This window comes from Leucoraja erinacea, chromosome 33 (assembly GCF_028641065.1).
Source record: "Leucoraja erinacea ecotype New England chromosome 33, Leri_hhj_1, whole genome shotgun sequence".
NCBI lineage: Eukaryota > Metazoa > Chordata > Chondrichthyes > Rajiformes > Rajidae > Leucoraja > Leucoraja erinaceus.
The window spans coordinates 12,895,448-12,910,871 of record NC_073409.1 but is presented as its reverse complement, the minus strand read 5'-3'; the positions used below and the strand labels follow the sequence as shown (position 1 = coordinate 12,910,871).

Here is a 15,424-nt window from a genome sequence, read left to right as displayed (position 1 = left end):
TGTAATAATTTTATACAAAGCAAATTGAAAAAAAAATACAAATCACTATTTTTCAGGAATCTGTTAGTTGAAAATAAATAGTTCTACTTGCATCAACTAACCATTCCTTCCCTATGTTTACTTTTCATAAACAAATTCATTAATCTCATATGCAAGAAGAAAAATAAAATGAAAGTTAATTTGAAGATCAATACTACATTTTGTTAGTAGAAATAAGGAACTGCAGAAGCTGGTTTACAAAATATAGTTTGTTATCCCTTACAAACTGAAAGCATCAGCTTGTTTCAGTTATTTTTACTTTATATATGGAATATGCAACACAACATACATATAATATGTAAATATTTCAAAGCATATTATTTCATACATACACTTTAAAGCATAGTTTCTCTCACCAAGTCTAGAACCAAAGAGAATTCAGGTGTACTTCTGGTTTTAAGTGGCAGAGCTGGTTTTCGACTGAGCTGTTCTTCTGTTAATGGTGGCACATGCTTGATGAAGAAATAACTATCAAAAAGGCAAAAACAAATGGCTAAAAGGCATGGTAATAGCAATCACTATTCAGCAATTTAGCTAAATGGCACAGCATTTAATTTATTGATTGGTTTCAAAGCACTAGAGCACTTACGACATATTTATACCGCAAACAATGAATAGTGAATAAACAGCTCAAGATTGACATCAAGTTTTACCATAATTGTAAAATTCTGTGCGGTCAGTGATGTGACTGTCTGAACACATTAGCTAGCATCACCTCACTCTCAATGAACAAAATTGATTCATACACTGTTAGAATATGTCTATTTTTCTTCTGATGTAGAAGGCTGCCATTTGGCCCATTAGGTCTGCTGGCTCGCATAGCAATCACAAGAGTCCTATTCAATCACATTTCCCTGCAACCTATTTCCTCTCATGTTTAAACATACATTTCAGAATCCTGCAAATGCTACTATGCCCATGTAGTCAATATAGTCGTGGCTCTCATGGCAGTGTTATGGACAATACCCACAAAATATTCCACAGGGACCAAATATTAATTTTAAGATTTTTGAAAGGAAGTCATCAGTTCAATAGACATGTTTTTTGATAACTGAGGATGAATGGTCCCTGTAAACATCAAAGAGCCAAAAAAAAAATCTCCTTGTAATAAATAATTTCAATCTTTAGGAATAATTGAGCAGTACAGAAATTTTGTCCAGGCAGAGGGCAAGAGTCACTCACTCGAATCAGCTTGTGTGAACTTCCAAGCAACCTAAAATGTAAGGACAATTAGTAGGAATCTAGGAGTCAACATTCAACCAAGAATTACTACAAATGCTTGGACTGTTAAAGAAAATAGAAGATGAAATTAGATGAGTTTTTAGAAAGATTTTTAATTCACTATCCAAACAAGATGCTGTTTGTCCAATGAAGAGAGATAGAGCAAGGCAGACCTACACCAATGGAATGAGAGATGATCATATTGAAGCAAACAACATTCTGAGGAGGATTGATAGGACAGATCCTAGGGTCTCCTGACCTTGGGTAAGGGGACATGCATTAGCACTGATAAGAAGACATTTCTTGACATTTGGTTGTATAGCTGTAGAATTCTCCTCCACAGAACATAGCAGAAACTCAACCATTGAGCATATTCAAGACTGCAATGAAAAAAACCCATGAAGAACCACAATCCTACAGAGAATGCCGCAAACTCAAAGGACCATGTGGCCTACATCTGCTTCTATTTATTTATTTTAAAGTGCATTTAGGTGGCACACTTTGTGGTGTTTAAGCCATGTTTTTGGTGTTAAATCACAAAGCAATGCTAACCAATTATAATGACTTTTTGTGTAAGAAGGAACTGCAAATGCAGGTTTACATCAAAGATAGACACAAAATGCTGGAGAAACAGCGGGTCAGGCAGTATTTCTGGAGAAAAGGAATATGTGACATTTCAGGTCAGAACAGACACAAAATGCTGGAGTAACTCAGGCAGCATCTCTGGAGATAAGGAATGGGCGACGTTCAGGTCGAGACCCTTCTCCAGACCAAGAGTCAGGGGGGAAAAAAGGGTCGGGTCACAACACTTCAGACCTTTTTTATATCTTAGTCTAGAATAAGAATTACTTTTTAAAGTTTTAAAATTACATAAACTGACCACTAGATAGCAGCACCTCATCTCTAATTCTTATTTCATTGAATGCAAAATAATTTACGGTAAACAGAATGGTAGGTTGTAGTTACCAATTTATATTAAAACTTATGGTAAAATTTATGGGCAAGATTATAAAAAATATATGCTGCACGCTCTGCCATTCGATAAACTCTGCGGTCTGGAACCACAACTAAATTTTCTGATTAAATCTCCATAATAGCACCAAAAATCAATCCCTCCCCTAATGTATGCTGACCGAACATTCACATCTCTCTAGGTAAAAAATTCCATGGATTCACAGCCCAAAAGACATCATAGTCTTAAACACCAACTGCTCAATCTGATGCTCTGACCAATATATAACCAGTTTTCAAGGGGCGCTTAAAAAAAATCTGGCTTTTCAGTACAAGGAAACATAAGAACAGGAAGAGCCTATTCAATTTCTGTTCTGCAACTCAATTAGATCATGATCTGATCACAGAATCCCTGGCTTCACAGTAATCTTTAATAATCATAATTGGTGGTGGTATTATGGATAGTGAAAAACGGTGTTTAAGGCCACAGCATCATAAAGATTAGATGGAAAATTGAGCTAAACTTCAGCGGGTGGAATTTAATCCCAACAAGTGTGAAGTGATATATTTAGGGAGGCCAGATAGGGGTCAGATGTAAATGGCAGGTTGCTATGAAATGTTGATGAACAGAGTGACCTTCCAAAGTACCCTGAAAGAGGGTGATGCTTGCCTTCATTGATTGAGGCATAGAATGTAAAAGTTGGAAGGTTATGTCGCAACCTGGCAAACCACTGATTTTGAAGGAAAGCTTTATTTTGCACAGTCAATCAAATCTGGAACTCAATGCCAAACATGGTGGTTTAGGTGCCGTATCACTTTCTATATTCTAAAATGCGTTTTATTGCCCTAGCAACTAACTCTTCAACAAAACTTTATTCTTTGTAGCAAAATATTATATTTAAGGGATTTTTGCAGTAGTTATTTTCAATTCTGGTGCTAAAAATGTTTAAATAAAGAGTAAACAATGCAAAGATGGCTGAAAACAGAAGACCACGTGCTTTATATAACTACCTAGTTTAAGGAAATGATCATAACACCTTACTCTGACATATACTTTAACATTCAGGCACTGCTCCTCCCTCCCTCCACACCCTTACCCTCATTTTTCTCTTTCAAAAAGCTATACGACCAGGGTAGTCTGCACACATACACCATAGCCTCTCAACATAAAATATACTCATTTTTTGTGCTATTAGCCAACTCTCAATCCATGCTAGTACACATGATCAAGCACCACACACTTGAATCTTAATGTGTGTGCCTTCTTCATCCAATACTGGTTTGCCTTGCCTATGCTATTTGTAACAACCTTAAATAATTCCATAGAGTTCCTAAACATGATTTCCCTTTCAGAAATCCATAATGACTCTGTTCAATCCTATTAGTACCTTGTTATCTCTTCCTTAATAATAGTCATAGATATGTATTAATTCCCTTTATAAGTTTAAGATGTCTCTGCTCAGGTATTCAAAGCCTCCTGCAATTAAGGCCATCATAACCATTTGTCTATCAAATTTTTCGCTGAACTATTTAAAAAATAATAGTCCTGATAGTCAGCTGGAAACAAGCCATTCACTGCCCAGGTTCGATTAGATAATTCTCTATGCAGAAAATCTAGTTCAGATCCAATCATTAAAATTTAGTTTCTGCGCTGACTCCATTATTTTGGAACCATTTAAAACCCAGACATTGCACTGCTAATATTTGCAGAAAAAAATCCGGGCAGTGTAAAAACATAGGTCAGTGCCAAATTATCTAATGAAAGTCATTACACACATCAGACAATAGATTTATTAACTCGTGGTGTCTTCAGCAGATGGTCCTGAGGCCAACCAGTGGGCTGACAAATCTAGTATCTTTGCACGTAACTGATTGTTATGATTTGGACTGCATTGTCTTAGGACAGTGAAAGCAGGCACAATAGGGATGGCACAGTGACACACCTGTTGATTTCCTGCCTTACAGTGCTATAGACCCAGGTTCGAGCCTGACTACAGGTGCTGCCTGTACGGAAGTTGTACGTTCTCCCTGTGACCACATGGGTTTTCTCCGGGTGCTATGGTTTCCAGCCATACTCCAAAGATGTGCAGGCTTGCAGGATAATTGGCTTCGGTAAAATTGTAAATTACCTCTAGTGTGTAGGATAGTGCGCCTGCTAATGCAATGTACAGGGCGATGCACAGGTTGGTGCAGACATGGTGGGTTAAAGGGTCTGTTTCCGCGCTATATCTCTAAATTCTAATAGAAACTAGTGATATCTAATTTAATCTAATTTTTTTTTAAAAGCTGCAGGGCCATAGGAAAAGTTCAGGAGAGCGAGACAAAATAAATAGCACTTTTAAAGAGCTTTTCTGACTTTACGTTTCTGCTTTTTTTTCTTTTACGTTGCCATGGTAGAAGGTAAGCAATGCTTCAGCAGTTGGGCACAATGAAATGACTCAGAAATTGCCAAACGTTTAATTCGTGTTGCAAATTTATCAATCTGGTACACAATCTAGAAGTGTCTACCAGAATATGCAACACATCCGCTTGTCTAAAAGGTCTGCTATACCTGGCATTGGATGAACTTTACTGGCGACCTTATCTTCCGCATTATCTGAACTGCTGTCAGGGGACGGTGATTGTGCTGTTACTGCCTGGCCAGAGTATAGTCCTCCCGTTGCTGATGTTGCTGTGCTGGTGGTTATCTCGTCTACTTGCTCCAATTCCAGCTGTTTGACTATTTCTTCAGCCTCCACAGCTTGACCTGGGGAGTCAGATCCTGATGTTCCTACAAATGAGATCACAAGCATAAAATCATATTTCAAAAATGCAGATTACCTACCACAGCATATTACAAACTCTATTTATGTTCTGTTTTCACCAACGTAGTGCAGCCACAGGAGACAAAACTAGAAACTAAACTAAACAATATTAGTGAAGGAGAAAGCTCCGGTATTTTTGCATTTTGTCTCCTGCTCAAATAGATCAATGCTAGGATTTTAAAATATAGTCAATTGGTCTAATGAATGGTCTTTCACCTGAGATAGCAACTCTGTTTCCCTTTCCACAGATCTGGCCTGACCTACTGAGAATTTCCAAAATTGTCTGTTTTTTTTCACCCTCCCACTAAAAAAAAAAATCAGGCTGGCACGAATCTTTCTCTAACTTGCAGGCCATCACCATGCTACAGAATGGCTGGCATTGTCAATGTAAATCAAAGCATTTTTAATTACTGGTACACAAAAATGCTGGAGAAACTCAGCGGGTGAGGCAGCATCTATGGAGCGAAGGAAATAGGCAAGGTTTCAGGTCGAAACCCATCTTCAGACTTCCTTCACTCCATAGATGCTGCCTCACCCGCTGAGTTTCTCCAGAATTTTTGTCTACCTTCGATTTTCCAGCATCTGCAGTTCCTTCTTAAGCATTTTTAATTACTGTTCATTTTTATTTATTCATTAATACCCGTCTTTGTTTAATGTCAGAGACATTGCACAAGTTAAATAATTTCTAATGCACATGCAATGTAACAGAAAAAAAAAATCAAAAATACAAATATGTGTGGAAAGAATAAACAAATTTCATTCACATATACACATTTTTAAAAATGGTTGAATGCTTAACATATCAAAATGCCAGTAATATCAAGTATGAAATGAGCTCTGAATGTTTTTTTGTGTTTATAGTTCTATTGCTTTTCTTATATAATTATTTCTGAAGTGCATAATATTCAATTTAAATTATGGGAACTCCAAAAGGTGTCACGAGAAAAGGATACAGAATCATCTTGGCTAATATTTTTGTTTATAATTTATACAGATAATTGTAGAACGGTGGTTCTGAGGTAATAAATCAGTTTTGATTTGACTGATTGGCAGACTATGGGCTGAAAATCTGTGCACGCATTTGCTTCTTATGTGAAAGCTTGCTGTAATCAGGTTCCATTTTTAGTCAAATTGGCAGGTATTTCAAAAGGACAACTAAACATTACGCGGGAGAAGCTGGGGAATGCGACTGCTTGGACAGAGTTTTCCAAGAGAAGACCTGATAAGATGAGTGAACACTGATTGCGGTTGAAGTCTCCGCACCCAACTTTCCGCTACATGGTATATAAATGTTACTTGTGCTGCTTCCTGATATTGCAACGGCATCTTAAAGAAAGTATTACTATAAATCAAATGCAATACTTAATTTCATTTTAACACAGTTCTACATTTAAGAACCTTTTTTAGTAATTAATACTTTACCATTTTTGTTTGCTGGTGAAAAGAAACTGAAAACAGGAGAAAAGATGGTTCCCAGTAAGGCAGTTCGTGGAGGGCTAACGACATCATTAACTATCGTTAGTTTTCCATTCTGTTTACTTCTGTAACCTCCAGTCTCTTAAAAAAACAAATAGCAAATGTAAGTTGTGTTGTAATTACAATTTACAATCTAGTGGGAGGAACTGAAAGAAATCCACATTAGTCAGGAAATGGTATTGGGTAAACTGTTGGGACTGAAGGCAGATATATCCCCAGGGCCTGATGGTCTGCATCCCAGAGTACTCAAGGAGGTGGCCCTAGAAATCATGGATGCATTGGTGATCATTTTCCAAATGTTCTCTTGACTCTGGATCAGTTCCTGTGGACTGGAAGGCAGCCAATTTTTAAGAAAAGAGGGAGAGAGAAAACAGGGAATTATAGACAAGTTAGCCTTAAGTGGGGAAGATGCTTGAGTCGATTGTTAAAGATGTTATAGCAGCGCATTTGGAAAGCAGTGACTGTATCGGTCAAAGTCAGCATGGATTTATAAAGGTGAAATCATGCTTGACTAATCTTCTGTAATTGTTTGAGGATGTGACAAGTAGAATGGATAAGGGAGAGCCAGTGGATGTGGTGTATCTGTACTTTCAAAAAGCCTTTGACACAAGAGATTAGTGTGGAAAATTAGGGTATGGGGTAGGGTTACCTTTCCAAAGAATGGGCCCTATACAGCAATGGATAACATCTTTACACAATAATTGCAGATTTGCATAAAAGGTGTATCTCAATAAGTGCACATGCTGAGCGATTTATAAAAGCTCAGTAACAACATCCAGTGTTCCTAATCACTCATGGATGATGGGACTGAAAATAAATTAAACAAACTGATTCAAAAATTAATTCTGTGTCACACGATACAATGCCATTATCTTGCATCCTTTCCATTATTGAAAGGTCATATAACATTTATTGCCAACATTTAATACACTTATAAACTAGTTAGCTCCAAACGGCAATTAAGAAACTATAATCCTAATTGACATTTCCAATCCAATGGGCATTTGGTGCCAAGCTATTCCACTTAATGGTTCAAACCTTAATCTATTCACAAAATGGCCAACACAACACTTTACTGGGTCAACTGCCCTTTTTATCAATTTTCCCCCACCCAATCTCCAACTTCAACCAAGCTACTTCAAATAGGGCCAACCATTATCCAGCCACACACAAAAGTGATCTGCTGCCTATCACAACAATAGCAGAAATTACAGAATTGTCTGGGTGGGCCATCATTATCCTATGATTCACGTGTTGGAAGAATTCATTACCTGTAAATCTGGCAGTAATTATCAGATCATGATATCACATAAGAGTTATCTGAACGACTGCACATATGGAATAACCACGATACTAAATCAACATATGGAATCACTCACTGACAGACTATGTGTGACAGGCATATAGAGTGAGAGGCATACAGCAAGGGACAACATATACAATGTTAAACAAGAGAAAGACAGGCAAAGAGGACAATGGAAACAAAGTGAAAAGAAAGAGAAAGTGATGAGACAGAATCGTTTAACCTATGTTCAGGAGCGAAACCACAGAATGTCAAATCAATTTTATACAAAATATTCCATTTTACATTACAGTCCAACAGCTCTCTGTCTCAATTACCAATGGTCAATTATAAATGATCTATTCAAAACCATGGAAATTTAAGTTCTGATTTAACCTATTTTGTTGTCCAACATGCAAAATTCCCACTTAAAGCATTTTCAACCGTAGTTAGTCCATAATTTCTCCAAAACAATTTTTATCATTAGCAGTCTGTGTTATAAATTGGGTACAGAGGTATTCAGGACAAATATAACTCACTTTAGACAGAACTTTAATTATCACTGAAATACACAAGAAAAACTTTCATTAAAAATTGTGTGTGAAATATCTAGTAACTTTAAGCTCCAAGGCTAGAAGCATTAATAACAACAACCAACCAACGATAAGATTTATACATACAAAGAGAGGATTTTTTCTTGGAACAGCTTAAATAATGCTGAAGCAGTGTTCAAAGGTGTCTGCTGACATACGGACTTTCTGTATGTTTAGTAATTCCACTCTCAGAGGTAAATGCTTATTTCAGACTGTGCAATGCAAAAATCCTGCTGAAAATTGGCATACAAAAAAATTGTGCAGAAGAATATACCTGGTACTGCTTTGGATTCTCAGTATTGGTTTTTCTATACCAAAATACAATGAAATTCTTTGATTTGCCTGCTATCCAGATGTGGAGGTGCAAAGGAGAATATAGATAGAGTGCAGAATGGAGCGTTACAGCTATCGAGTCAGGGCCGATTAAAAACATGTGCAACGGCCGCAACAAGGCAGATTGGAAAATCAGAAGTTCATCCTCAACATACAAGTGAGGTCCATAAAAGAGTCTGACAAAAGGCAGAAAAATGTATTCTTCAATCTGGTGGCATGTGTTTTTAAGCTTTTGTACCTCAGAGTACTTAATTTCAAGGTTATTTACAACCGTGTATAGAATGTGCCGTGCATATACTATAGTGATAAAAACTAGCCAGGTACACAAAAAAGCTGGAGAAACTCCCGAAGTGGAATATGAGGTGCTGTTCCTCCAATTTCTAGTGCTGCTCGCTGTGGCCATGGAGGAGACCCAGGACAGAGATGTTGGAGACGGAGTGGGAGGGGGAGTTGAAGTGCTGAGCCACCGGGAGGTCAGCTTGGTTATTACGGACCGAGCGGAGGTGTTCGGCGAAACGATCGCCCAACCTCCGCTTGGTTTAAACCGATATAGATCTGCTGACATCTAGAGCAGCGGATGCAATAAATGAGGTTGGAGGAGATGCAGGTAAACCTCTGTCACACCTGGAACGATTGCTTGGGTCCTTGAACGGAGTCGAGGGGGGAGGTAAAGGGACAAGTGTTGCATCTCTTGCGGTTGCAAGGGAAAGTGCCCGGGGAGGGGGTGGTACGAGAGGGAAGGGAAGAATTGACAAGGGAGTTATGGAGGGAGCGGTCTTTGCGGAAGGCAGATATGGGGGGAGATGGGAAGATGTGGCGAGTGGTGCGGTCACGTTGGAGGTGGCGAAACTGACGGAGGATTACTTTTTGTATGTGACGGCTGGTGGGGTGAAAGGTGAAGAGTAGGGGGACTCTGCCCTTGTTGCGAGTGGGGGGGGATGGGGAGCCAGAGCAGTGTTGCGGGGTATGGAAGAGACCCTGGTGCGAGCCTCATCTATGGTGGAGGAGGGGAACCCCCGTTCCCTGAATAATGAGGACATTTCAGATGTCCTGGTGTGGAACGCCTCATCCGTGGAGCAGATGTGGCGTAGACGGAGGAATTGGCAGTAGGGGATGGAGTCCTTACAGGAAGCAGGGTGGGAAGAAGTGTAGTCCAGATAGCCATGGGAGTCAGTGGGTTTATAGTGGATGTCGGTCAGAAGTCTATCACTTGTAAACTAGCCAGGATGGCCAAAGTGAATGATATGTCGATTTCTTGAGCTTTATCTGTATATTCTCGAGACCCTTATGCATGTGGCAAGATTGTCCAATGGAGTTATTATTGGGTCAACCTTTGTTTCTATTTGGAAGGTGGCCCAATCACCAGCTTGCCAACAAAGTGGATCTCAGCAAGGGACTGTGTAGCCTCGCCATCATCAGGTGCCTGCACCATGAAAGGATCCAGGTTCTCTGAAATTCATTGATGCAACCAGACAGCCAGGTGGTGAGAATCAACCACAACGTGTATCAACACTGTGCATGTAACTGTCCAGTCAACAAAGTAGAGTTATTTGTGGAAAATGATTAAGCAGCTGGTCTTATCATTTAGTTTTAAGTCTTAATTTACATGCAGTAATTTGTATGGAAACACAGCGGCCTTTCTCAGCTGATTCTTTTTTCTGGACAGTGGGAGGGTGATAAGCCTTTGCCTATCCTGAGAAAGGGCAGCCTAGAAACATCACAATGGATTTCCATGTTCAATCACCTATGAAATTAAGGAATTGATATAATGCTCATGGTCATGGGATGAGCACATGATCTCCCCACATGTCGAAGATTGCCAAGTGGCGAGCTGCGCAGTCAGTCCACTGAACCAGGTCAGGGATGCCAAGCTCAGAGAAGACCAAGCTCTTCGCTGTTAAATCACTCAACAGATAGCACTCAGTTATCTGTTCAAACTGTATGAATATTTTGGTAGAGTGTCACCACCACCTGCCATCTGGTAATGGGACTGGTAAACATTTAAGAATCACAAAATAGTTTTAGTAGGGAAGAAGGCCATTCAGCCACTGAGTTTCAATAGACTATGGAAAAGCACCCCAGCCATTTATATTCCTCCTGCTGCCCTGCAAAATTATTTGAGATACTTATTCAGCAATCTTTTGAATGCTCTAGTGCATTCTGCCTCCAATATTATTCCAGTCCCTAACCACTTGCTGCATAAATAAGTTTCCCTCATGTCATTTTCAGTCCTTTTGCAAATCTTCTTCATTTTGTGATCCCTGGTTCTGCTATGGCTTCTCTATCTACTCAGCCCCCTGAGTGATTTTAAATCTGAAGAAGGGTCTCGACCCAAAACATCACCCATTCCATCTCTCCAGAGATGCTGCATGTCCTGCTGAGTTACTACAGCTTTTTGGGTCTATCTACGGTTTAAACCAGCATCTGCAGTTCCTTCTTACACAATCTCCTCCTAACCTCCACTGTCCAAGGAGAACAACTGCATCTTCCAAGTCATTCTATATCACTGAAGTTGCCCATTCCGGAATCATCTTAATAAATCACTTCAGCAACTGACCAAAATCTTTACAAATTTTCTAAAGTGCAGCACTCAAGGCATCTGACTGTTGCTCTTGTACTGTGTATTTCTATTTATAAAGCATGGGATTCCATATACTTTTTAAACAACTTTTAGAAAACCTACACTGGCACTTCCAAAGAACTATGCAAATATACCCTGGATCTCTCTGATCGTGCTTCTTTCAGAGTTGTGTCCTCTAATATGTATTTGCCTCCTCACATTCTTACCAACAAAATGTGTCTCTTGCATTTCTCTGTATTAAAATTTCATCTGCCATATATTTTCCCCATTCCACCAATCTCTATGTTTTTCAAATGTATCACTATCCTACATGGTCTCCTGTTGCATGTTCTATGTCAGTCTCTTCCAATTACATCACTAGAGCCTCTCCAAAAATAAATTGAACTGAACACGAGCCAAACATTACATGGTATACTTAATAGGAAATATAGGATGACCAGAGCAGGAAATGAATGTGATTTAGTAAGTGATACTTTTCTAAAATTAGAATTAAGGTATAATTTTAGGACAGAACAAACTTTACACCAAGGTGATCTTTACAGTATGTTAAAACAACACAGGAAATCCTTAATTTTGAGCCTGCTTAACAGGAAAATTATTCCACTTTGTTTTAGTAATGCTCCATGTGATTTTACAAATCTATCTCAGGTCACCACTCAGCCTCTTTCACTCCAACAGAAAAATGACCCAGCCTGCCCAGCCATTCCTTGTAGCTCAAACTCCTCAGACCCAGTATCATCCTCGCAAATCTTTTTTGCACCCTTTCCAATTGAATGATAGAAACATAGAAACATAGAAATTAGGTGCAGGAGTAGGCCATTCGGCCCTTCGAGCCTGCACCGCCATTTAATATGATCATGGCTGATCATTATTTTGATATCCTTCCTCTTGCAGGGCAACCAGAACTACACACAGTAATCCAAATGTGGCATACCCACAGCGTTACTCAAATGTGAGCTTACCAGTTGGTGGCCCAAGGAAGGATACGGTAATTTCTGGAAAGATTTATCTGGGATGAGATACAGGGTTAGATGGGGAAAACTAGTTTTGTTATACTTGAAAGATTAAATGGCGATTTGATAATGATATACTAGTTTAGAAACGTCACAGTTTTGACGTTTTGGTCAAAAGACAGAAGAGGGATAGAATAAATCTTATTCTTGGTGATGCCAGTATTTACTGTCCATTCTGAACTGAGGAGGCAGCTAAATGTCTAGTCACATTGATAAATCACCTGATAAGAGAGGTCGATTTTCTTCCCCAAAAGGACATTACTGCAGATTATTTCTATGTTAATCTGGTGGTTCAGTGGAACCAGATATTTTTTATACGCATTTCTTATTTAATTAATACCTAAGTTTAAACATCAAACGGCCATGCTGGGTTCTGAATACACATATCTAGCCATATGATCCAGATCTTTTGGCTGATGGTTCAGTCATTTAACCAGCAAGCTACCAAGCACAGGGTAGGTCTAATCTGGAATTTACTGCTTGTAGAAGCAGAGGAAACAGAATCATTCAGACTTACAAAAGGGAACCATATAGGCACCAGAGGAAAAATAATTTCAACGCCATGGGGAAAGGGGCTATTGGGAGCGCTCTGCTTGGAGCCATCCAGACTCAAAGGGCTCTTGCTTGCACTGCAACAAATATAAGGTGTAACGATAAATATCACCACAATGGTTCTAAAATGATATTGTGAAAGAGATACCTAGATTTCCAATCAATGAAAAGAAATGGCCTCTACTGACCTCCGTTCACTGGGCTTTTCCGTCTTACTCTAGAGATTTGTTTGTTAGGTTTTGTGCCGGTGTGGGGTGTTGAAGTGATCATGTTGTCATCCAGGTCACCATCAAGTTTACATTTTTTCTTTGGAGGATTCTCTGCTTCCGCCTGTGGAGTGAACACCAAAATGATCTTTGATTGATATCACCAGGATTTCCATATTTAATCTGGAAACACCCTTCTAAAGATAGCGCAAGGATCCAAAGTCAGAGCAACTACAAAAAATAAACACAAAGCATTACACCAATTCATATTAGCTAAAAATATGAAAGTATAATGATTTGACTATTTCTAATGTATGTAATTTAGATAATTTTAATGCTAATTTGGAAATTAAACTGAATTTTAAAGTTTCTCCGTTGCCACTTCCTATCCCATTACCCAAAATACATTCTTAAAGGAATTTTATTCACAAGCCCCCTCAGCAAAATAGCTGCAATGAAACGTGGCCTCAAATTCACCTCTCAAGCTTTCCTTTTTCTTAGAGATGGAATGTGATGAAAAAAACAAGCAGACATTAACTGATGCTTTTCCATTTCCAGTTGCAGTGTACAAGCCTTTGCATCATTTTGATTACAAAAAATGACTTGCAGTCAAAATGCAAAAGACTCCATTCCCTTTCGATGAGGTAATATGCCGATGGGAATAAGAGTATGTCAGATTATCCTTTCATTCATGATCAACAATGAAGTCTTCCATTTTAGTTATGCAATAAAGCATCATATAAAAGATTGAAAAATGTGCCATGCACTAAGTAAATACTTTCCTAATCGGAGTTGTTTTGAGCAGGTCAAAGCAAAAGCCCAACAGTATTTTATGCAATATTTTTTTCTAAATTTAATCTTTGTTATTAATATGAGGCTTTTTTTAAAGATGAAACATTCAGTTCTGATTTGTTTTAGTAATGCTCCATTTTCATTAAAACTCTCAAACAAATAAGAAATGCACAACATCTAACAATGTCAAAGTCAATGGCTTAAACAAATAACCCAATGAGACTCTATCACAGTTATTTAAAACAATAAGCCAGTCATCTGAGCTAAGATGCATTTCAATTTCCTTCCTTTTTTTGAGATCCGGGATTGGTTTCCTCAGGTACATTTTTGAAAGCATGCACATAAAGATGGAGTAACAATTTATCTTGAAGTAAGAGTGTAAAGAGGAGAAAAACCCCAGGTTTTTGATTCCATAAAATGATCACAATTGCTCAAATATATTTTTTCATATTTGTGGGTATATTTTTTTTGTGCATCTATTTTTCAGCCTTAGTCAAGACTCCCAAGATTTTTTTCTATTAGAATGTTAAAGATGGCTTTGTCTACCACACAAAAAGTATTTTACATGCAATGAACAATTCCAAGCCTAATGAACCCTTGGATAGGAGAGCAAAATCCAAAACACCGATTAATTGACAAAAAATATTTAATGGGTTAATCATTTAATGTCCAATATAAAAATTCAGAAAAATTCACTTCCTTCTGATAATGTGAAAATATTTTTTATTTAGGTGGAAGCAAACTTCACTTAAGCAGAGGAAACCAAAATGGAAGACATCCTTACTGCCAACCTGGAATTTTCACAAAATTAATGAAAAGCTCAAAATCATGTTCTTCTGATGATGTCCAGATGCAAGAAAGAATATCTTGTATTATATTAAATTGGTAAAGGATACCATAAACTTATATCGACTTCTAACAAACTGTAAACATTCAGATTAATATTTGAAGAGGACAATCACAGCAATTCTCTGGTCATACCTTTGTTGCAGTTCCTCGGATAAGTCTTTTAATTGACGAGAGCAAACCAGTTTCCTTTTTCTGAGGTTTTACCCCCATAATAGGTACCGAATCATCTACATCAGAGCGCTTCCGCTTTGTCTTTGCTGCTCGTGATTCATGGACAGAGTTTGGCTGCTGAGAAGCCTTTCGCATTCTCAGCCTCATTTTGAAAAGGTGTCACATGTACAACTAAAGGAAAAGAATAGATGATAAGCAAAATTAGCCTATAAATAAACCGTGAATATTAAAGTCACTGGTAATTAAACTATCTTACTCAACATAGAACTAATGAAAGTCAAAGTGATATCACTGGAGCACAATCATTCGAACCTCTTTCACTTAAACTCTTACTTGCTTATCTCCAAACATTTCTGAATATAAAATCAATGTTTCATAACATTTTATTTGAGCATATAAAAAAAAAACTCTGAGCCCCAAATTCCAGTTACAAATTGTGAATATCTCTCAGTTTGTCTTTTCCAATTATAGAAAGCTCTTGAGAGATACCAAAATATTTTCAAGTTATGCACCAGACATCAGAATACAGTGGAATTTAAGCTTCACTTGGATTTTTTTTCA

General features: G+C 38.1%; 1 protein-coding gene across 1 annotated transcript in view; it reads right to left on the bottom strand.

Moving 5' to 3' along the window:
• Positions 1–15,424, bottom strand: part of LOC129712501 (CTD small phosphatase-like protein 2) — a 54,462-nt gene that overhangs the window by 13,813 nt on the left and 25,225 nt on the right. The window contains exons 4-9 of the mRNA XM_055660966.1: positions 14,825–15,034; positions 13,034–13,175; positions 6,438–6,572; positions 4,763–4,981; positions 3,125–3,147; positions 396–554 (exon numbers count right to left, since the gene is read on the bottom strand). Of these exons, the coding sequence (XP_055516941.1) occupies positions 396–554; positions 3,125–3,147; positions 4,763–4,981; positions 6,438–6,572; positions 13,034–13,175; positions 14,825–15,010 (864 nt within the window). The 5' untranslated portion in view covers positions 15,011–15,034. The remainder of the gene's footprint in view (positions 1–395; positions 555–3,124; positions 3,148–4,762; positions 4,982–6,437; positions 6,573–13,033; positions 13,176–14,824; positions 15,035–15,424) is intronic.